The sequence below is a fragment of the Globicephala melas genome, chromosome 8 (assembly GCF_963455315.2).
Source record: "Globicephala melas chromosome 8, mGloMel1.2, whole genome shotgun sequence".
Taxonomy (NCBI): Eukaryota; Metazoa; Chordata; class Mammalia; order Artiodactyla; family Delphinidae; genus Globicephala; species Globicephala melas.
In genome coordinates, this window is record NC_083321.1 from 35,321,188 (window position 1) to 35,346,582 (window position 25,395).

At 38.6% G+C, this 25,395-nt stretch overlaps 1 protein-coding gene across 2 annotated transcripts in view; it reads right to left on the minus strand.

The window, feature by feature from the left end:
• The window catches only part of NELL1 (neural EGFL like 1), an 874,935-nt gene that overhangs the window by 681,894 nt on the left and 167,646 nt on the right, over window positions 1–25,395 (minus strand). For both annotated transcript variants that reach the window (XM_030864871.2, XM_030864870.2), the window contains exons 5-7: window positions 23,934–24,030; window positions 4,346–4,418; window positions 3,628–3,710 (exon numbers count right to left, since the gene is read on the minus strand). In XM_030864871.2, the coding sequence (XP_030720731.2) occupies window positions 3,628–3,710; window positions 4,346–4,418; window positions 23,934–24,030 (253 nt within the window). The remainder of the gene's footprint in view (window positions 1–3,627; window positions 3,711–4,345; window positions 4,419–23,933; window positions 24,031–25,395) is intronic.

The window sequence follows — 25,395 nt, forward strand, 5'->3', positions numbered from 1 at the left end:
CCCAGGACTCAGAAAATTCCCACATCTATCTAAGGAAAACAAGTGGCTGTAACCAGATGGGTGAGTTAAGCGGGCTTGTCCCTGCCCTGACATTCCTCCTTCAAAAGCTGCCACAAGCTCTATGCTAACGTTTCACTCCCAACAGGTACCATCTGAACACACACTTCTCTTTTCCTCTCGTCTTATGGGCTCATTCTTCTTCTCACTGGTATCGCCATCCTCCTACTGGTAGCTTTCACCTCCCTCTCTCCATCAGTCATTCCTTCTTTATATCTTTTGGTTCTCTTTCTAATCTTCTCTCCTCCAACCATAAACTTCCTCGGTTATGATCCAACTTACAGAATCTAAGTTTGAGCCTTGGCTTTGCCATCCACTTTTCTTGGGAAAAGCTACATAACTTTCTTGGGACTCAGTCTTCTCATCTGGACAGTGGGCTAATAAACCTAGCTCAGAGGATTGCTGGAAGGATTAGAGAGAGAGTGAATATAAAAGTTTAAGCATTGTAACTAACACATAGTAAATGCTCAATAAATATTACCTAATATGAATATCTTTCCAGTTTATTCCAGATCAGGGGTTGACAAACTAAGGTCCATGGACCAAATCTGGCCCAGCACTTATTTTTGTATGGCCTGTGAGCTAAGAATAACTTTTACATTTTTCAATAGTTATATTTTATTTTTTTATCGAAGTGTAGTTGATGTACAATACATTATATAAGTTACCTGTGCAAAATATAGTGATTCACAATTTTAAAGGTTATACTCCCTTTATAGTTATTATAAAATATTGGCTAGATTCCCTGTGTTGTACAATATATCTTGGTAGCTTATTATATAATAGTTTGTACCTCTTAATCTACCACTCCTATATCACTCCTCCCCCACTTCCCTCTCCCCACTAGTAACCACTATTTTGTTCTCTATATCTGTGAGTCTGCTGCTTTTTTAAAATATTCACTAGTTTGTTGTATTTTTTAGATTCCGCATATAAGTGATATACAGCATTTGTTTTTCCCTGTCTGATTTATTTCACTTAGGATAATGCCCTCCAAGTCCATTGATGTTGCTGTGAATGGCACAATTTCATTCTTTTTATGGCTGAGTAGTATTCCTCTGTGTGTGTGTGTGTGTACCACATCTTCTTTATCCATTCATCTGTTGATGGACACTTAGGTTGCTCCCACAGCTTGGCAATTGTATATAGTGCTGCTATGAACACTAGGGTGCATGTATCTTTTTGAATTAGCATTTTTGTTTTCTTTGGATATATACCCAGGAATGGAATTGCTGGGTCATATGGTAGTCCTAGTTTAGTTTTTTTGAGAAACCTCCATATTATTTTCCACAGTGGCTGTAGCAACTTACATTCCCACCAACAGTGTACAAAGGTTCCATTTCCTCCACATCCTTGCCAGCATCTGTTGGTTGTGTTCTTTTTGATGATAGTCATTCTGACAGGTGTGAGGTGATGTATCATTGTGGTTCTGATTTGCATTTCCCTGAAGATTAGCAATGTTGAGCATCCTTTCATGTTATATTTTTTTCTTTTATAAATTTATTTAATTATTATCATTATTATTTTTTTGGCCGCATTGGGTCTTCACTGAGGTGAGGTGTGCGGGTTTCTCATTCAGTGGCTTTTCTTGTTGCAGAGCATGGGCTCTAGGCATGCGGGCTTCAGCAGTTGTGGTGCACAGGCTTCAGTAGTTGTGGTGCACGGGCTTAGTTGCTCCGCGGCATGTGGGATCTTCCCCGATCAGGGCTCAAACCCGTGTCCCCTGCATTGGCAGGCAGATTCTTAACCACTGAGCCACCAGGGAAGCCCCCTTTCATGTTATATTGATTGATTATATTGAAGTGAAATAGGTATATACATCATGTTCTCAATTTTGCTTCTTGATCTATAAAGACTAAAATTTACTGGCTGGCTCCTTACAAGAAAAGTTTGCCAACTCTTCTTCTAGATTATCACAGACTCCAAATTTTGCAGTGAAGATGGAAGTACTCAGTTTTCTAATTATAATTCTATTCACGGTTTGAAAGAAATAGACTTTTATAAGTCTTCCAGAGTGCTGGGGGTGTTTAGACGGTAGATTAAACCATTTCTGCTCACAATTAAATACCTTCTGCCTCACAAATGGCCATTTTACATAATAATGTTTTGTGGACAGAGCTCAATGTGGCTGTTAGATAATAATGTACAGCTAAAAAGAGAAAAATGACATTCCTGCAATGGGAAAGAATGAGAATGAAAAAGGGCACTCTCATCACCAGGAGATGGAGAACCACAGTCACCTGAGGCTGAGTGGCATGTTTCTTGTTCCAAAAATTTGGTAGCGATCTAAAATATAATTAACAGTATTGAGATCAAGCTGCTTCAGACGATATGACATAAATGCTTCTCTATGCCACAAGCTGGGAAGACAAATTATTGCCTACGTTTCACATTTCCACTGTACTCTGAAGTGAAAAGAATCTCTCGAATCTCAGTTTTAGTTTCTCTCTTTACAAAAGTGCTCTCCTTTGCAGACAAAAGGGGACTTGGCCAGAGACCTAGTTTGAAGCAGAAACATTATCTTCAGCAGCAGAGTCTTTGAGTCCAAAATACAGCCGTACATCCCAAACACCGACCTACCCACTGATTTTTTCCACGTGCTATGGCTGATGGCAGGAGCAGTCAGAGCCGCAGGTAGAATAGGATTGAGGTATCATTTTCACTGTTATTAAAATTCTCCCTTTTGCAGAGCATGTCTCTTAGGGCCAACCAAATTCTTTCTCTGCCCTAGGCTAGAACTCATGTCCACGACTGATCGGTATCATAACAACAGCAACGGCCACGTTTTCTATTTATTCAGCGCCTTTCCTCACAAGGCTCAGGGCTTTTCATTATCCATCTAAACGTTATGAGTATATATTATCAAAGCCCCTAATCGTTTACATTCCCGGCTCTGCCGCTCAATATGAACATCTCTGGGGTAGAAATCACATCCTCTTCATCACTGCCTCCTATGTGCCTAACACAGTGCCTGGCAAATAGCAGATCCTCAAAAGATGCTTGTTAAGTGAATCATGGGGAGGAGGGAAAGATGCAGAATTATAAAACTGAAGGTGTTGAAAGGCAAACTTTGCCTCCTTCACTATTTAACTCAGGACCAGTTTTGAAATGCATCATATATTAGAAATGTGATATAATGCCTTCCTGTGACAATAATCTGTTCCTAACAATAGCTATTCTGCCCTTTCCGACTACTGGCAATGATTCTTGCATCCAAAATGCATTAGCTTATAAGCAGCAGTGACTCTGACCATATGTCATCTCTCAGTGTTACTGGTTTAATAGCCAATGGGCAAATTCCTTTTCCACTCCCAGGGAATATACAGTGATACATATTGCTTTTCTTCCAAACATTTTTCAACTAAGTATTTTGATACCGTCTAACAGTATCAAAGGCGCAAATGGTTATGTTTACTATAGGTTGTCCTATTTCAAAAAAGAATAAACCATTTTATAGTAACATATCGCAGATGCCAACACTAAAAATGTTTCCATTATAGCATATCATTCTAAACTCCAGATAGGATGGACAAAGAAATGAAACATCACGAGTGAAATTTAGATACCTACTTTTGCAGTCATCTTGGCCAAAAGCTCTTGTAAATCCATTATTCCTTGCACCAGGCTTAAGAAATCACTGCAAGTTGGACAAGCTCAATAAAGAAAATATAAAATAAATGTTGCTACTGTGCTAACAGAAAAATATATATATTTTTTAAACAGTAGTTGTTTAGCTATATAAAAGTGTTTTCGCTTTTCTGGTTAAGTGTGACTTCAAAATTGGAGTGAATTCACAGAGGATTTCAGATCTAGATCTTTTCCTTTTATTAATAAGCAAAAAGAAAGGAACAAGGACTAACTGAAAAGGACAGTATGTTTTTACCTTGAAAACATTTTTAAATTTAAACTAAACTCTCATTTTTATTGGGACTAAAGAATTGTGAATGATCACAGAAGCAGCAAAAGTACACTCATATATATCCAAGTCAAGAAGTTTAAAAAATAGTTTATATACATATATTTATATAATTATATGAAACATTACAGACCCAAAACTGCTCACATAATCTCTTCTTACCTTCAAATGTTATTCTACAAATACATAAGCTTTTTAAAAATCCAAAGACGCAGAAGTATTTTAGTATACATAAAATCTCTCACTAACTCCACCACCTCATAAGTCAACAATGTAAACAGTTTGTTTGTATCCTTCCTGAAGTGCTTCTCTGATATTATCAACAAGCTATATAATATTAATAATTCAGAAATGCTTTAAGTTGCTACTTACTGCGATTCAGGTTCGGACACTGTGTTATGTATCCATTCGGCATAAAGATGATTTTCCCATCTTGGATAATCCCCTTGATAACAGAAGAGAGAGGTGGCAATCAGTATTACAGTTACCAGTTCAAATGGCCCCTGTCACATGCTCTCTGCAGGGAAGTTTTCTTTTCTTTTTTTTTAGCAAGACTGATAACCATATTCAGAAGGTGAGTTGGCCTTAGTGCACACTGACCTACTCCAAACCATCCTCTTCTACAAAATCTCAAAATATCCATTCATCTTGAGAAAGCTACAATTACTTACCACTGGTTTATGCTAATGATATCATAGAACTAAGGATCCATCAGTCAATGTTCTCAAACTGTCCAACTATAAAGACATTGATGCAATAAAAATTCTCCTCAATGCCCTAGTCATCTTGGAACGTTAAATACTGCTGATTTACAGGATTTTTTTAAGTGGGAAAAAGCGACAATAGGAACATATTAGACTAAAATGCTCTACTGATTCATTTAGTCCAGGAAATAAAATTAGACATGGGGAAAACTCCTTAAGAACCTTGCTCTCAGCTACTTGAGTAACATGAGTCTTTGCTGGTGAGTCTTAAGATTTGCTCAACACCTCACTGTGGATAAAAGGTGGTCTTTTAATTCTGCAATTTAGTCTGGAAGAACAGCCCTAATTTAAGAAAGTGTTTGGGGCCACCATCTCTCAATGAAAATATTGACTTGGCTTTTGGATTTTTCACATTGAATTTCAAGATTCCGTTTTTAGGGTATTTTTTCCTGATTTGATGGAAGAGATATTACAGAACGGATGGAACATGTAGAAGCTGGTTCAGAATATTGAGCTTAATCTATAAATAAAATATAGGCTTATGATAGTGTGGTGAGTCTTTCAAAGGAAGCAACATTTAACATTTATGTGCTCATCTTCTAAACAGCAGAAGGTAGTCAGCAAATGCTGTTTCTGCTTATTATTCCAAGATAAAATATTAATTGGAAATATTAATAGAAATAACAGGGTCACAAGGCCTCTTCCTCCGAATTAGATACTTTGATTAACCTCTTCCTCTTCGAGGATGATGCAGTGTCCGTGATTAAGAGAAGAGACAGCCTCACCATGGGAAGAAGGTGCCTGCCACAGCTCTTCAAAATGAATTTGTCATCTCTTGTCGGGGAATTACAGGGAGCAATTAATGGAGCACAGTCTAAGTCAATCAGCTTCTTCCTGGCACAAAGTTGCTCAGTTTTTCAAAGCAAATTAACTCCTTTGAGAGGCCAGGGTGCCTTTCAAGCACATGTGAGGAATTTGAGAAAAGCATGGGATTGGCAGTCAGGGGCCCAAGGTTTAAGGTCTGGATCCATTTGTAGCTAACTGGCTGGACTTAATAAGTCAACCACCCTCTCTGAGCTTCAGTTGCTTCATCTGGAAAAAGAAGTGCTGCATGCAAAAGCTACAGAACCTTCTAGCACTCAAGTGCTGGGTCAATGAAGCAGGCGTCCAAACTGAAAGTGTCACAATTTAGATCTCTGTGCTTTTGCTAACTTTCAAGATAAAAGAAAAAATCAGTCCAGAGCAGACAAAGTGATAGATTTCCCTCAAAGAACAGCCCGTCAGAGAGAACTAAGTACACATCAGAAAATATCTGTCTAATGAGGCTGAATATGGATGAAATTACAGTGACCAACTATTCAGGTTTGCCTGGGATTTAGAGATTTCAGTGCTAAAACAGAGATTCCCAGGCAAACCGGGACAGTTGGTCACCCTCCCTGATGCCAAAGTGGCAAAAGCACACGTACCAGGAAAGGATGAGGTCTATCTAATATCTGCCGGTTAGAAGAGCCTAAATCATTCTTATTTTTATCAGCCATGGAAAGGGCCCTCAGAAACCTGGTGTATATTTGTCATGGTATTATCTTTGCCAAAACAAATAAAAAGTCCATTCGAGGGCTTCCCTGGTGGCGCAGTGGTTGAGAGTCCGCCTGCCGATGCAGGGGATATGGGTTCGTGCCCCGGTCCGGGAAGATCCCACATGCCACGGAGCGGCTGGGCCCGTGAGCCATGGCCGCTGAGCCTGCGCGTCCGGAGCCTGTGCTCCGCAACGGGAGAGGCCACAGCAGTGAGAGGCCCGCGTACCGCAAAAAAAAAAAAAAAAAAAAAAAAAAGTCCATTTGAAAAGGATTTCCCATCCACTTATCCTGTAGCAACATATATTATACATGGCAGTATTCCTTTTGTTTTCTTAATAATTGCCTCTCCCACACCTTTCTTCCACCTGCCTCCCTCCTCTGTCTTTCCACTTTTAATCTCCGGCACATGCGTGTGTGTTACACAGATCATTAGGTGAAGATCAATGATGTTGACTCGAACAAAAATGGCAATAAGAACTGACAGCATCTCAATCCCTATCAACACAAAAACTCAAGGCACTTGATATTTTTTCTGAAAAAGAGGTCATGAGGGTCAGCCCACATAGTGGCATAAAAACATGTTCTTGCCAAATGAATCAAGATGGGAATGCTAATGTATTTGCACGGATGTAATTCCATGCTGGATTAAATGAAGGGTGGCAATGTACTGTACAAATACCAACTGTAACCCAAAGAAGTGTGAGTGTATGTATGTGAACCTACAAATACATACCTGTGTATATATCCCAGTACCTCCCCATGATAAGAACCAAAAGGTCTTGCACTGAATGGTCATATGAACTAGAGTCATCCCTCAGTAGCTGGAAGGTAGTGGTTCTGGGACCCTCCCTTCCCCCTCCACCACCCACCCACCACAGATACCAAAATCTGTGGATGCTCAAGTCTTTTATATAAAATGGCATAGAACGGTAGGTCCTCTGCACACACAGGTTCAGCATTCACGGAGTCAACCGACTGTAGACTGAAATGGGTTGATTCTGCGGATGTGGAACCTGCAGATGGAGGGCCAACTATTTAGTGTCTGGACATCTGTCAATAAAAGAAGCATTTGCTAAGCCTGTAGTTTTCTTTAGAAAATGGAGTTTTATAAAGTATAAAGCAACAAAGAAGCTCGATCAGCCTTATTTCTCCCAGAAAAATCATCTGGGAGGATTTCTATAGATGAAAATGTACCTTAGAGCACAGCAACTTCTCCCCAGAAAAGATGAAATAAGGGATAAAAAGACAGAATTTCTATTATTTCTCTTCATTTCACTTTAAATGTATCTACACTTAACTGAAAAAAAAAAGAAAAACTCTGGCTGGGCCTATAAGTAGTGGACCTCATTTGTACCATTCACCACAGCAGTATTTCTCAAACTGCCAGTTTCTTAAGAATCACATTGAGTATTTGTTTAACATCAGATTCCTGGGTCAACCCCGGACTCTGTTTCAGGAGGGTTGGAGTGGGCCCAGGAATCGGCATTTTTAAAGGCCGTCCCAAAGGATTCCCATGAAAGGTCAAGGGGCCCACTTTGAAAAACCCTGCCCTGTTGTCAATCACTTGGATTTTCTGGAGCAAGAGTGTTTACTCCTTACAAGTTCAGAGTGGTGAAAGCAGCACCTGGATCCAGTACACGAACAGAGTAAAATCTTACTGATTTGGAACTGAATGGCAACTAACCAAATCACTAAATTACAAAAACCGTGAAAGCAAAACTCATAGGTTTTCACCTCAGCTTTCCCTGCCATTCCTATCATAGTATATTTCACGAAGTAGGTACAATCAATACCTAACCTGCATCAAATTCCTAAAAACTATAAATTATATAATTGTAAGAGAGCAAAATTTGCCACTCTAAATGTCTCATTGGCTTGCAGATTATTTAGACCTGAAAACAATCAAGGCCCAAAAGACTCAGGAAGAAACTCTGACCTTCCCCCTAACTGCCTAAAAGAATTTAGATAGAGGGCCTGTTCCCAGAATAGAACTGTCATCAGAAATATCTGCAAGGAACATGAACTAGGTGTGGTGGGGCAGCTTAGAGATCAGCGTGCACTCTGCATCCCATTGTCTCTGCATGGCCCAGCAAACATTTATTTACTGAACATTTGCTTTGCCATCTCCGTGTGAATTGCCTACCTCCCCTTGAGTCCCAAAGACCTATCACCACACTCTCTGTTGTTGTCTTTAGCTGAAGACAGTATTTAAGGTGAGGGTTTCAGCTCTTTTGGTAAGCTACTCAGTTTTCCTGGGTCTCTGCCATGTGTACATGTTATTAAAATTTGTTTTGAGTTTCTGCTAATTGGTCTCATGTCAATTGAATTCTTCGACTTGTCAGAAGAACCTAGAAGGGTAGAGGAAAATTTCTTCCTCCCTGATGCAATACTGAACTATAATTTTCACAGCTGTTAAGAGTCTGTGAAAATCATGTAGAATGCTAGTTGTTAAACTAGGGGAACATATCAGAATTTTAGAGGAGGGTGAGGAAGCACAGTCATGTATGAAATTTTGACAGTGGTTCTGAGGTGATTTTGAGATGCCCGATGAAAACTACTGATCTAGGGCCAGATTCCTAGTCATTTGACCTATGAAAAATCTAAAGCTCTGATACTTTAATTAGCTTTCCTAAAGGACACTTTAATCTTTGGCCATCAACTACAGGTCTACTAACTCCAAATGAGGGCTGGGCCACTGCAACACAGTGTAAGTAAAATATATCATTTGAGAAAGTCTCACAGTTATGTGGGCTTTGTAGCACAAAATGGTGCTACAAGGAAGTCCTGTTATCAAAGTGAGGTTCTATCTTAGCTGCCTTCATGGAAAGATAGTATTCAACCAGCCATAATGAATTATTTGCATTAGATACTAACAGCTTGCTAAAAGAGTTTTTCAATGCTGGAAAACTGAGGTCCTTTTAGGTAGCCTAACATTCTCCCCTGCAATCTTATTTGCACTATTAATTTGCTAAACAATCCATTTTCTTGTTGTTAGTGCAATGGTAAATCTCAGCCCCTCTGAGGATCTAAAAAATTCCCTAAGGGGCAGAACCCAAATTAATAAGCTTTTACTATCAGTACGATGGAAAGAAGAAAAACAGATATTTTTTCCTCTTTGTGACATCCACCTGTTGCCACCTTCTGCTTCCCCCTGCACTCAGCTCACCAGGCACTGAAAACTAAATTTGTACCAGGCAGGTTATACATTATGGGTTTTTTGTCTGGGGCACTGATGCCCATTATTTCCGTGGTTCCAAGAACATTTACTCATTTCACAGTAAGAAATATAGGAAGATGCAATAAAAAGATTAGAAAAATTATGCCATTATTTATCCTCTTCTGTATGGAATAACTATTAGGCAAACCCTACTAACACCTGGAGCTTTCTGATACAAATGAAAGCAGCTTTGCCGCCAAACAAATGCTAATTCTTTTTTTACCGCTCTTATTTCCCTGCAGATCTCTGTTTACATTGAAGAAAATGGTTCCATTTTTTTGTATGCTAAAGCACTGAAACAAATTGCTTTAAAAGGGAAAGGAAAAGGAGGTGGGGAGAGTTCCTGGAAGGCATGTAAATATATGGATGAGGATGTGTTCTGTTTATAAACTGGCAAGGACCCAAGCCTTGGCAACAGGCTAGCAAAAAGTAAGACTTGGGAAACCGACAAGGAGGATTTTCACAATGCAGCCAATTATGTATTTCTGCCCTGAAGACAGTTAATAAAATATTCCAGCTTGCATAAAAGCCAAGAAAGACACTTGTCGACTTTCATTATGATCAATAAAAACTGTCAGTTCATTAGCATATCATTAGCTGTCCTGCTGTTTCCAAAGCCTTAATGCACAGAAATATTAATCTACAAATATGTAAGATTCCCCAGTTCTGTGACTTTGACTTTCTGCATGAAAGGAAAAGTGAGAATTAGAGATGGGAGGAATCCAATATAGCTTCTTTTTCTATGTGCCTATAAACATATGTTTACCATCTGTGGAATTATGGGAACCAGCTGAGGTAAAAAAAAAAAAAAAACAACAGCTGTGGCATTAAAAAAAAAAAAAGTAATTTCACTTCCCAGTGACAGCTCAGCTGTTAAGGAGACGGTGAAGTCCAGGTAAGGGAACGGTTTCAGACCCAAGTTCACCAGACAGAAAAATAGCGAGAGACAGGGACAGAAAGGCTTGGCCTCTGTGAAAGGCTTTGAGATGGGAATTCTCCACGAGATCTCAACTATTTAGAAACTGTCAGAACACCCAAACCTCTGAAGCACTGTGATTCACCTAGGCTTACCCTCGGAATAATGACAGCGTAATCATTTTAGAATGCAACAAAGGGAAATTGAGCGGTAGGCAACCACCTTGATAATGAAAACCTATGACAATCAGAAGATTCAGATAAGTCTATCACTACTGGCCAACTATTTTCTCAAATGAATGCTGTTTTGAAGCGAAGAAATTCCCAGCCTGTGTTCTGTGTCTCTGATAGGAAGTAACTAAAGCCAGAGGCTTACGAGCCAAGCAACAAGCAAGCGATTCCACCCTCTGCTCTTTTATCAGCAGCACCTTCATTGCACTATTCCTAACGATGCACCAGGATCCAGAAATTAGGTTTGACAAGTGAGCTTTTGCTTTTACTTTGCCTATGAAATGATGTATTCATACTTAAAATAGAGAACAATACAGTTTTAACCTGAAAACACAACCTAAGCATTATTTAGTTCTGGAGCCAAAAGGCAGGTGTGGTTCTTGGACCCAGGAGGCAGCTTCTACCAGGTATATATTAAAAGCCTGATAAGTCATCGGAGAAGTGACTGCCTCTTTTACAGGGAGATTTCTGCAGCATTGATCAAGATAATTTCTGTAATGAGACAGTGATACATTCCCCCTACCCCAGCCATCTCATCTCACCAAAGGATGGAATGAAACACGGGCTGGTATACAGGGAGATGAGTTTTGAAAGGTTTCCTTCTAAAGAGCTATTGGATGGCGCTACTCCTATAGGGGAACAAGGAGAATCACAATGCTCCCTAGCATGGTGTGGTGTGTGGAACTGCCACCTCCTTTTGGTGCTTCTCACTGGGACCACCTGTTTCTTTGGGCTAGAGCCCTGGAAAAAGACAGGTCTGTCTCCTCCAGAGGACATGGCATACCTAAGTGAAATACTCCACCATCTAACACAGTGACTAGTACATAGCAAGCAAGCCCCTAAAAAATATTTGTTGACTGAATAAGCAAAAATATTGAAAAAGAAAGTTCTAAGCTTCAATCCTATTTCCATCACTTGCAAACTACGTGAGACTGGCAAGTTGCTTAATCTTTCTGAGCCCCATTGCCTGATTTACACAGTAGGGATAACACAGTCGGCCCTTTGTAACCACAGATGCACAGTTCACAGCATACATGGATTTTATATAAGGGACTTGAGCTTCCATGGATTTTGGTATCCACAGGGGTGTTGGAAACAGGATACAGAGGGACAATTATAGTAACTACCTTATTAGGATTCTCTGAAGGTGACACATAATTAACTAAGATAATATACGTACAGCCAGACTAGGTCTAGAACGTAGAAAGCAGTTAATAATTGTTGGTACTCTCTTTCTCATCCCCACAACCCACCTCCGCAGGAAAACGATTGTCCAAGTCTGTAAACACCCGTTGTGTTTTCTGCCTGTATCAGGTATTTGGGCTCTTAAACAAGGATTCCTTATATCTACAGAGAATCATACACTCATCAAGCTGGAATAGATAGCAGGACAAACTATTCTCCCTGTCTTAATCACAAGCTCCCAACTAAAACAGAAGTCCCTAAAAGGCAGCAAAAGTGCCTGTCTTTACTACAGTATAGAGTTAAGCGTATACGGAGCATTAAATACATAAGAAAGAGGGAGAAGGAATGCATGCTGAAAACCTACTAAGTGCTGGGTGCTTTTAATATATATATTCTTATACAATCTGCATTACCTTTATGAGAGACATCTTTGCACTTTACAAATAAGGCAGATTCATAGCTAGTGCATTTATTCATTCATGTTAAGAGTACATCATCTGCCAACGGTGCACCTGATACTATTTGAAGCACTTGTTGAATAAAACAGACACAGTTCTGACCCTGGTAAATCTTAGAATCTAGATAATGTGACCAATAAGAGACAAGTAAGCCCCCCTATAAACTATTCAGGATCAGCTACCTAATTTGCAGAGTCCCTTGTTCAAAACTTATTGAAAACTTGAAGGTAGCAACAGCAGAGCCTTAAACCAATCATGGGGGCTTTTTTTTTTTTTTTGCAGTACACAGGCCTCTCCCTGCTGTGGCCTCTCCCGCTGCGGAGCACAGGCTCCGGACGCGCAGGCTCAGCAGCCATGGCTCACAGGCCCAGCTGCTCTGCGGCATGTGGGATCTTCCCAGACCGGGGCACGAACCCATGTCCCCTGCATCGGCAGGCGGACCCTCAACCACTGCGCCACCAGGGAAGCCCTCTGACTATTTTTATAGAGACTGTATTCCTTATTATGTCTGGTCACTAAAATCTCTGTTCTGGATCTTGTGTTCAGACAGTTTTTAGACCAAGATTTCCTTGAATGCCAGGAGCTGGGAGAGGGGGAAAGTTGGGGGAGAGCATGCTATATGCTGGAGCCCTCATTTAACACTTAGCCATGCTTGCACTGATCCTAGGGATCAGCCCAAAGTGAATGCTTACGGTATTCTCAGGTCTTTTCTGAGCATGAATCTTGCTCTGGGCATGCATATAGCTCTCTAAATTCCCCATATACATGATTGCTTTTGAATGCCTTAAACTGCCCAAAGAATCTCTCTCCTCAGCTCTTCCTCCTATCTCTAGATTGTCTAATGTGTGTCAACTGTACGCTTTTGCCCCAAATTGTTTGGTAGCTTTGCAATATTTTCAAGAAATGTCCACCAATTTTTTTGGCCTGGGAGAATTCTGAGTTAGGTGAAATAGAGGTAAGTGCCTTGCATCAGTCCTTCAGATAGTCCCAGACAGAACAGACATACAAAATAATTTGTAGATAAGATTTGCTCTGCTCCCTCTAGAGCCAGGGACCATTTTTCCACACTGGAAACATGGGCTGACATCTTCAAGACTGCCACTGAGCTGTAGCTGGTGTGGGGCGAGGGCAAGTAAAAATGCCATAAAGCTTTCCTGCTATTTTGATGTTGCCTTTTTCTTGATTCAAAATTAACTTGGTTGCTACAAACATTTACTGTTTGCCAAAATTCTGACAAAGTTGGTTCTAACAGTTTCTGCTTATTTTTTGATGTTTCTGTGGAAGTAAAGAAACTTGGAGCTGCCTACTCCACTGTTTATTGACATCCAGCTACCTGTGTTCTAACAATCCCTCCTGGATGCAGTCTAAAGTTGGAGAGACACTAATCTAAAAAGACACTAAAGCAGAAGCTAATTGTTGACTATATCTTATATTTTGTGAGATCTTTATAGAGACCAAGGTGAAACACTAATCTAGACCATCAACACATGTCACCTATGTCAGTGCACTCAAATTTGAGCCTTCAAATCTACAGATCAAAACCAGTGAGAAAGGCCTTTTAAAAATATATAAATTCCCAAACCCTACAGTTCAGATTCTCAACAAGTGGGTCTAGGTAGGCACAGAAATTTGAATTGTAAACTCTTCCCATCTGATTCTGATGTATCTCCATGGCTGGGAACCAGTTGCTGCCCTTCACTACAGAGGTAAGACCCCTAAGAAAAGTGTAGCTTCACCAGTGGGTAACTAGCTACAAAACAAGAAATAGCATAAGTGAGAGCCAGTTTGGAACAGAGAGATAAATTTCTGATGATTCTTGGACATGTGGAAAATCATAGGACATGAAAAAAATCACCTGTATGGATATGGATACATGTATATATTTATACACATACATGTGAATTATCACCCTGAAAAATTATGTCATGATTTTTAATTTCAAATATTTATGATGTACAGAAGGGTTGAAACCAAACTACAGCAAATACCTGTGAATTTCCCACCCACCTTAAATAAAATGTTATCACTATAGTTGAAGACTTCTGGGTACCCATCTCTAATAAAATCCCCACTTATTCCTCTTAGAAGTTAAACTAGTCTGAATTTAGTGCTTATCATTCCCATGCATTTACCTTTTTACATGTGAATGTATAAATAAGCAATAAATTGGACTGTTTTGATTTTTACACATACAAATGATTTAATACCATAATGTTCTCCTGCTACTTGCTTTTTCATTCAACATTATGTTTGCAATTCATCAATTTTTATTCAAGTTCTATGATTTTAATATTTACCACAATTTAAACCTTCTCCCAGTGATAGTTTTTTCCCAAATTTTTGAAATTACAAAAGAAAGAAATTGTTCCTGTGATAATGTCTGTACATATCTTCTTGGGTACATGAGTTTCTTCAATGAAGAAACATAGAAAGAAGAGTTTCTTCAGTGTTTATACCTGTAAGTTGGGTTCCTGTATCATAAGGTACACACATCTTCAACTTTATACAAAATCTCCCTAACTGTTCTCCTTAGTATTCTACCAATGCAAGTTTCCACTACAATGAGTATGTGTCCTGTTCCCAACTGTCTCCCTCACACTTAACATTGTCAGGTTTTTTGCTGTTTTGTTTTTTTTTTTCATTTTTGTCAGGCTGATGGCTAAGAAATTGTATCTACTAATGGTTTTAATTTGCATTTCCAAGATAGCTACTGAAGTGGCAATCCTTTTAGTACATTCATTGGCTATTCACGTTTCCACCTTGGGGAACTGCCTTTTCGTATCTTTTGCCAGAATTTTTATTGAGTTATAAGAATAATCCTTATTGATTTATAGCATTTCTTTAATGGATACTATGTCTTTGTCAACTGATTTTGTTGTCAAGATCATCTGTGATGAGATCTTTTTATTCTACATATTAAACTTATCAATATTTCCTTTAAAGATTCTTTATATTTTAAGCTTAAGAAATTTTTCTCGAAGAACATGAAGATATGCTCCTACGTTGTCTTCTAAAACTTGCAAAGTTTTGCTTTAACATTTAGCTTTTAAATCAACTGTATTTGTAAATTTTTGTACATATGGTGTGCAAATACATATTTAAAGCTTTTCCTGTCACCATACACAAAAACCAATTACATCAATTAATATATATATGAAATATTTAAATAACTGATTTTCCTAACCATTTATCAATGAATACGTCATTTCCCCATTGATCGGGAATGCCACTTCAAGTTTCCAAGTTGCCACATATAATGGAAGGGTATCCTTCTGGCTTCTCCATTCTGTTCTATTGATGCATGTGCCAATTCTTGCACCAATATGACATTATAAGATTCCTATAACCTTATAATAAGCCTTTGTATCTGAAAAAGCCAAGTCCCTCTCCCATTTTCTTCTTCAGAATTGTCTTCATTATTCTTGTTCTTTAATCTTTCATTAGAATTTGAGAATCAGCTTGTAGATTCCACCCAAAAACAAACAAAATAAAATCCTGTTGGGAATTTACTACAGGCTCACAGAATCTAGCGATGAATTTGAGAAAACCTGACTTTACTGCTTTAAGCCTCCTTCTCCAAGAACATGGTATATTTCTTCCCATTTAGGTGTTCTTTAATATAGTTTTTAATAGAATTTTACAATTTGCTTCATAACTGTCTTGTATGTATTTGATTTTGTTCTTAAGTACTTACACATTTTTTATATTATAAACAAAATATTATATTTAACTGTATCTTTGTTACTGCTACTGTTGCTACTTTTGTTCAGCAATGCAATTGATTTTGTTTTTCGATTTTGTATTTATGCAAATGAAATGAAAACTTTTGTTCGCACAAACAGCATCCAACAGTGCTTCTGAACTCTCTTGGTCATTCTAATAATTCATGAGTCCAATTTTTTTGTAGACAGTTATATAATTCATGAATAATTATATTTTTCTTTTTCATAATCCTTAAGGTTTTAATTTACTTTGCTGGTAAGAATCTACAGTATAGTGTCAAAAAGAAACACGGTAATAGGGATGGCCTGTATGATTCCCGACTTTAACAGGAATTCTCTTAATATTTAAACCGTAAGTACGATGTTTCTATGTATGTTTTCTTATGTACTTTTTATCAGTTTAATGAAGTTTCCTTCTATTCCTATTTTGCTAAGAACTTTTTTTATCATGAGTCAGGACTGAATTTTATGTAGTGCTTTTCTGCCTCTTGAGATGACCACAGTATTTTTTTCTCCTTTGTTTCATGTGTTGAATTATGTTAATAAATGTTTTGGTGATAAAAACAAATTTATATTGTTGAAATAACCAACAACTGGGTCTCTCGCTCTCTCTCACGCACACACACACTCTGCTAGATTCAGTTTGCTAATATTTTGTTTACATTTTTAATCTGTGTTCAAAAGTAAATTGCCTTGTATTATACAATTCCTTTCTTATACAGTCCTTGTCTAGTTTAGGAATCAAGGTAACCCTATCTTCATAAATGAGTGTTCTCATTTATTCTCTTCTCTGGAAGAGTTTATGTAAGATTGGAATGGTTTCCTTGGATGTAATAGAACTTGCCTGTAAAACCATCTGAACCCAGCAGTTATTTGGCGGAAAGACATTGTAGACTAAAAAAATGGTCACAGTCCTTTGCTCTTTTCTGGGTCCATGCCCTGTGTAATGGGAATTTGTATCCCACCAAAAGGTGGAGTCAATTTCCCAGACCCTTGGAATCTGGCCTTGTAACTTGCTTTGGCCAAAATAACGCAGCAAAAATAATGTGCAAGTTTCAAGCATAGGCTTCAAAAGGCCATTCCCACGTCTGCTCCAGCTCTAGAAACCCTGATCAGCCACCATGTAAACAAGCTTGGGCTAGACTGGTAGGAAATGAGAGATCACATGAAGCAGAGATGAGCCATCAAACTAACGGCCATTCTAGTACAGCCAGCCCCCAGGAAACCTAGGAGCTAACCAAAGATGCATGATTAAACCCACTGAGAATATGAGAACAACTTACCAAAGCCCAGCCCAAAACGCCAACTCACAAAATTCTGAGCTACAGAAATGGTTGCTGTCTCAAACCATTAAGGTTTGAGTTGATTTGCTATGCATCAAAAGCTAACTGATACAACAGATTTCGAATCATGAATTCCTGATGATACATTAATGATTCTAAGACTACCTGGGTTTTGCACTTTTTAAGTCCATTTTGATAATTTATATAGTTTTAAGACATTTTTCGGTCGTTTTCTATTTTATTGGCACAAAATTGTTAATAATTAATAACCATTGTTTTAATTTTTGCAGTGATTTTTGTGTGCTTTTCTTATTTATATTGGTTTTCATACCTTCTCCCATTTTTTCTTGCTCAGACTTCCAGATGTTCAGTCTAAGTTATTCTTTTCTGAAGAAGTTGCCTTTTATCACTGGCTACGGTTAAGATGTTCTCTGTGACCTTGGGGTTCTGCTATTCTGCTAATATGTCTAGGTGTGGCTTTCTATTTATCATCATTTGTGTAATAGATTATTAAAATGTTCAATTCTTCCCTTGCTTGCATCCATATTCTTGCAATGTTATATTGCAGAACAGTCCTACGAGAGATGAAGTCTATTTATTTACCCCTCACTCCTGGCTTTCATCATATGACTTGCTTTGGGCAATAAATTATTAGCAAATGCAATCAAGCAAAGAGAGCCTTGAAATGCACTAGTGCTGTAAGGCTTCCTCTTTTTCTTACACTTGGAAACTCAAGACTGCCATGTGGATAAGCCTGAGCAGACTCCACACATGGGGAAGAACTGCAGTATACCAGTCAACAGCCAATCTACCACCAGAGATGTGAAGAAGCTACCTACTGACCAACCAAATGACAATAGACATATCAGAGAGCCCAGTAGATACCAGCGTACCCAGACCAAGCCAGAAAGATCATCCCATTAACCCAAAGAATTATGAGCTAAATAAAAAGGCGAGGGACTTCCCTGGTGGCGCAATGGTTAAGAATCCGCCTCCCAATGCAGGGGACATGGGTTTGAGCCCTGGTCCGGGAAAATCCCACATGCCGCCAAGCAACTAAGCCCGTGCACCACAACTACTGAAGCCCGCACGCCTAGAGCCCATGTTCCGCAACAAGAGAAGCCACCGCAGTGGGAAGCCCACACACCACAACGAAGAGTAGCCCCCGCTCGCCACAACTAGAGAAAGCCCGCACGCAGCAATGAAGACCCAACACAGCCAAAAATAAATAAATAAATAATTTTAAAAAAAATAGTTTAAGCTTCTAAGTTTTCTAAGTGACTTTTTGACAGCAAGAGCTTACACTTTGATTGCACTGTTTTGTGTAATAAGAATTGATGTCTTATCAACTTTAGAGAATCCTTAGCCATCATACTTCTAATAGTGCCCATAACCCCTTTCTCCCATTATCTTTTGGAATTTTTAAATATTTATGGAAGCATATACATACATACACACACTAAATACATATAAGCAAAACACATACATAAAAATCTTTTCCATATATATGCATCTTCCCTACATCTTAACCTTTCCTATTTTCCTCTATCCCTGCACTACAATTAAGGTAATCATTTGACAATATTTTCCATTTCACAAATGTTCTCCCTACCTGTGTCTAATTTACTGTTTAGCAGATTCACTGAGTTTTTTCACTTCAATAACTATATTTTTCATTTCTGGAAGTAACTTTTTTTTTTTTTTTTTTTGCGGTACGTGGGCCTCTCACTGTTGTGGCCTCTCCCGTTGCGGAGCACAGGCTCCGGATGCGCAGGCTCAGCGGCCATGGCTCACAGGCCTAGCCGCTCCGTGGCATGTGGGATCTTCCCAGACCAGGGCACGAATCCGTGTCCCCTGCATCAGTAGGCGGACTCTCAACCACTGCGTCACCAGGGAAGCCCGTTTCTGGAAGTAACTTTTGACTCAAATCTCCCTGGTCATATTTATCATCTCTAGTCATCATGCATTTTTTTTAATTTGTTATTTTGCTTCTTTAAACATTTTAAGTATAGGGATTTAAAGAATTCTTTATCTTGTAATTCCAATTTCTACAGCCCTTTGAGGGATAATTGGGAAGTTTGTTGTGTCTTCCCATTCTTACTCATGATGGCTAAAAACTCATATTTGCATGAACTTAATCTGTAGTAATCTTGTGAAGTTTGCATGAAAAGTGATTTTCCCAAAGATAATTTGTATTTTCTTCATTAAGAATCCCAAGGTGCCCAACCCAGGATCACATTAAGATAGTTTCTTGAGCTTCATGAGTATGTAAATCCAAATTTTACATCTGTTTGATGTCAAGAGCTGTGGTTTCAAATTCTTATCAGGGAACTATTTTTTGTGTGTGTGGAGATAAAGCAGAGAAAAGCTAGTCAATGGACTGCCTCCCTTTGCTAAGTAGTAGACTATTTCTGCCTACCCTTTCACTGGAGGGTGGTCTTCTGAATCATGGCTTTATTTCAGAAGTTTCTGTCCCAACTTCTAAGCTTGCATGGAATCTAAGCCATTTTCCCCATCCCACACAGAATGTTGAATTTAAGGCTCTAACTGGAACTTTTATACATTGCTAATGAGAGTGTAAAATAGTATAGCCACTTGGAAAAATTCAATGGCATTTTTTATGAAGTTAAACATACACTTAATATACGACCCAGCAATCCCACTCTGACATATTTACCCAAATAAAAATGAAAACTTTTGTTCATACCAAAACCTGTATGCAAATGTTTTAATAGCTTTATTCATAAATGCTAAAAACTCAAAACAACCTAAATGTTCATGAACTAAGGAATGAATAAACAAATTGTAGCATATCCATAGAACAGAAGTGGAATGTTACTCAGCAATAGAAAAGAATGAATCCCTGAAATACACAACATGGGTGAACCTCAACACACATACATACTTACATAAATGGTTCCATTTATAATGCATTCTGGGAAAGGCAAAAATATAGGGCCAGACAACAAATCAGTGGTTGCCAGACGTTTAGGATGAGGAGAAGACTTGAATAAAGTGCAGCACAGGGGAATTTTTGGAGGTTATGGAACAATCTTTTATCTTGATAGTAGTTACATGACTGCATAGATTTTCCAAAACTTACAGAACCATACATTTAAAAAGGAGAATTTTATTGTATATAAATTATACCTTAATTTTTAAAAAAGGAAAAGGAAAGAAAAGCCCAGGACCAGATGGGTTTCACTGGTGAATTCTACCAAACACTTCAAGAATTAATGTCAATCCTTCCCAAACTCTTTCAAGAAACTGAAGAGGCAGGAACACTCCCAAACTTATTTTTCAAGGCCAGCATTAGCCTGATACTAAAACCAGGTAAGTACACTACAGAAAAAGAAAACTATAGACCAGTATCTTTGATAAATATAGATGCAAAAATTCTCAAAATATTAGCAAACCAAATTAAAGAGTACATTAAAGGAACATACACCATGATCAAGTGAGATTTATCCCTGGGATGCAAGGATGATTCAACATATGCAAATCAATAAATGTGATACACCACATTAATAGAATGGAAGATGAAAATCATGATCATATCAGTAGATGCTCTGTCAAAAACATCTGACAAAATGCAGTATCCTTTCATGATAAAAACACCCAAGTTGGGCTTCCCTGGTGGCGCAGTGGTTGAGAGTCCGCCTGCTGATGCAGGGGACACTGGTTTGTGCCCTGGTCCGGGAGGATCCCACATGCCACGGAGCGGCTGGGCCCGTGAGCCATGGCCATGGAACCTGCGCGTCCGGAGCCTGTGCTCCACAACGGGAGAGGCCACAAGAGTGAGAGGCCCGTGTACCACAAAAAAACCAAAAAATCAAAAAAAAAAAACACCCAAGTTGGGCATAGAAGGAACACACTTCAACATAGTAAAGGCCATATATGACAAGCCCACAGCTAACATCATACTCAACAGTGAATGGTTGAAAGCTCTTCTTCTAAGATCAGGAAAAAAGACAGGGTATCCACTCTCACCACTCTTAAATCAACATAGTACTACAAGTCCTAGACAGAGCAATCAGGCATGAAAAAGAAAAAAAAAAAAAGGTTTCCAAATTAGAAAGGAAGAAGTAAAAATGTCTTTGCTTGCAGATATGATCTTATACACAGAAAATCCTAAAGACTCCACCAAAAGACTTTTATAACAAATCAGTGAAGTCAGTAAAGTTGCAGGGTACATAATCAACATATATAAATCAGTTGCATTTACATACACTAACAACAAAATATCCAAAAAAGAAATAAAACAATTTCATTGACAATAGCATCAAAAATAATAAAATACTTAGGGATAAATTTAACCAAGGAAATGAAAGATCTGTATACTGAAAACTACAAGACTTTGATTAAAAACTGAAGAAGACACAAACAAATGGAAAGATATCCCATATGTTCATGGATCAGAAGAATTACTACTGTTAAAACGTCCACACTACCCAAAGCAATCTGTAGATTCAATGCAATTCCTTTCAAGATTCAAATGGCATTTTTCACAGATATTGAAAAAAAAAACCCTAAAATTTGTATAAAATCACAGAAGACCCCAAATAGCAAAAGTAATCCTGAGAAAGAACAACAAAGCTGGAGGCGTCACACTTCTGGATTTCAAACTGTACTACAAAGCTATAGTAATCAAAACAATATGATAATAGCAAAAAAACCCAAAAAAAACAAAAAAAAAAGACACATAGACCAATGGAACAGAATTGAAACCCAAAAATAAATCCTTGCCTATACAGTCAACTAATATTTGCAAACCATATGCCTGATAAGGAGTTAATATCCAAAATATACAAAGAACTCATACAACGCAATAGCAAGATAAAGTCTCATTTTAAAATGGGCAGAGGAACTGAAGAGACATTTTTCCTAAGAAGACATGCAAATAGCCAAAAGGTACATGAAAAGGTGCTCAGCATCACTAATCATCAAAAAATGCAAATAAAAAACCATTATGAGATATCACATTATACCTTTTAAAATGCCTGTCATCAAAAAGAGATAACGAGTGTTGGAGAGGATTAGAGAAAAGGGGAACCTTGTGCACTGTTGATAGAAATGTAAATTGGCACCGCCACTATGAAAAGCAACATAGAGGTTCCCCAAAAAGTTGAAAATAGAACAGCCATGTGATCCAGCAAGCCCACTTCTGGGTGGCTTCCACATAATGTGGAGTATATATCCAAAGGAAATGAAATCCCTACCTCATAAAGATATCTGCAGCCCCATGTTCACTGCAGCATTATTCATAAGAACCAAAATATGGAAACAACCTAAGTGTCTGTAAACAGATAAATGGATAAAGAAGATATGGTATGTCTATGTGTACACACCACACACACACACACACACACACACACACACACACGAGTGGAATATTACTCAACCATGAGAAAGAAAACAATCCTGCCATTTGCAACATGGATGGACCTTGAGGGCATTATGCAAAGTGAAACAAATCAGACAGAGAGAGAAATCATGTATAATATCACTTGTATGTGGAATCTAAAAACCTGAGTCATAGAAACAGAGAGTAGAATGATGATTGCCAGGGTTTAGAGGGAGTGGGGGAAATGGGAAGATGTTGGTCAAAGAGTAACAGCTTCCAGTTATAATATGAATAAGTTCTGGGGATCTAATGTACAGCATGGTGATTACAGCTAATAATATTGTATTATATAATTGAAAGCTGCTAAGAGAGTAGATCGTAAATGTTCTCTCCACAAAAAAGAAATGATAATTATATGATATGATGGAGATGTTAGCTAACATTATGGTAGAAATCATTTTGCAATATATTAAGTGTGTCGAACTGTTGTATACCTTAAATACACATAATGTTATATGTCATTGATATCTCAATAAAGTTGGAATAGAGAAATAGATTAAGAGAAAGAAAAGGAATAAACTTACATATCTACCTTCCTGATATTGGCCTATATCCCTCTGGTTTTCACTTCCCTTCATGTATTTAGCCTCTAAGGATATACCTTATTGTAAGTGCAATGACAAATCATAAAAGATTTCTGTTGTTTTATCCAGCATTTACAGGCATTTTGAAGCAAGAGGATTTTAAAAATGTCTAGTCGACCATACTGCCAGAAGCAAAATTCTGCCATTCTATTGAAGAACAAGGCAATCTTTAAATTTCATGATGTTTTTAACTTTTTCAATTCACTTTATCACTGAATCCTCATGTTTCTATGAATGCAGTTATTGTATTGGGTTGGCCAAAAAGTGCGTTCAGGGTTTTTCCGAAACACCTTATGGGAAAACTCGAACGAACTTTTTGGCCAACCCAATATTACCCTCTTTGTAGACAGGAAAACCAAAGCTCATGGAAGTTGAGTCGTTTCTTATTGTTTATCTAGACTAGACATCCACCCAAACCTGAATTAACAGGTTCTGACAATGAAAACCAATTTGAAGATTACCTTAAATCTCCCAGAAGTAGGGCAATAAGAAACATTTTGAGAATTATTTACATTCTGGAGCATCCATATCTGGCAGTAGAGTGAAGTGTGTGACCTTGGGCAAGTCATTGAACTCTCTGTCTAGTCTCAAAACACCTACGTCAGAGAACTGTTGTGACAATTAAATGATTAAATTCACGTCAAACACATAGAAAAGCAAAAGTAGAAAGTAGTGCTTACTTTGAATAAACCATGCTTTTGGTTGCGCTGACCAAGCCATAAATTGCTTCCTGGGGGAAGGTTGGTCTCAGGAGGGTCTATCACACGTTCATAAATCCTATAAGGGCAAAGAACACAGTTACTAATAGAGAGGCTCAAAGCAGAACCAAAAGGTACATACACGCTGTTTGAAGTACTCATGGCATCAGCAGCTGGTATAGAGAGATGAAGCCAACATGTGGCACATTTTAGATGACAGGTAACATAAACAGAGATCTGTTTCCTGACAACACTCAGACACATTATCTGGGCCCCTCCTGGCTTTCTATCTTTGCCCTTTTGGCAGGGGAAGAAGGAAAAGGGTACCATTTTTGAGTGTCTATTCTGAGCAACGAATTTCATACAAACTCTGTGAGTAAAGTGGTTTTGTCCATGTTACAGGTGAGAAAGCTGAGGTTCAGGGACCGTAAATGGGTCAACCAAGACAGCCAGGGAACAGTAAAGTTGGGATGAGAATTTCCACCTGTCTGGCTGCAAAGCCCATGTACTCTCCTTTGTGCTCTACTACTCCCTGACTGCTTTATTCAGCTGCTACTCATTTCTACGGTAACCTCCTATCCCCCTCTAAATAACTGAGTAGCAGCTACACACATGATAATGTGCCTAGTGTACAAAATCGAGTAACTGAAGTCATCATCCAATGAACAAATGTTTATTGAGCATTTCTTTATGCTCCAAGCTCCATACAAGACAGCAGGAGACAGAGCAATAAACCAGACGTACAAAGTCCCGCCCTCATAGAGTAAAAGATAAAACTCTCTACATGAAGAAAACCTTCATATGATATAGTAAGACATATAACTAATACAGAGAAGGCAACAGTCGCAGGACCTTTGAAAGCACTGATAAAACCTACTGAACAGCTGAATTGCTCTGTTGAGCAATTCAATTGAATTGTCTCAGTTGCTCTGCCCTCCCAAGCCCCACGTTAGTCAGTTACAAATCTTGAAATTTAGAAACAGTCCCTGTAACCACCAGCTGATCACAGGCCTCCGCCTCACCCCTGGCAAGTACCTTCCAGCACCTGAGTACTGAGAAGGGAAAGGAAGAGCTTGCCTAAGAACTGAACTTGTCTCCTGAGGCGCTCAGAAGATTCTGAATGGGGTGAGATATAGGGACCATCTGTGAATTTCCATTCCTCATGATGGCCCTGTCCATTCCATTCATTCCTCTGTCCTTACTTGGAGCAGCCGTGGGGAGAATCATCACCCAGGTAGGTCCAGAGGTCTAACAACTCATCAATCCTCCCAGCTGGGATGCAGCTGACTGCCTCCTAGCAGAGGGTGATGGATTCCTCCAGCAGCTCTCAGTAGGTAAGTGCAGAAGACCTGAAGGACTGTCCAGTTGTGTCAAAGCCAGTGAATGACTGCAAGGCCGTTGCAGCTGGGAACTATCACACTGCAGTCTTGTATCTTAGCCAGAT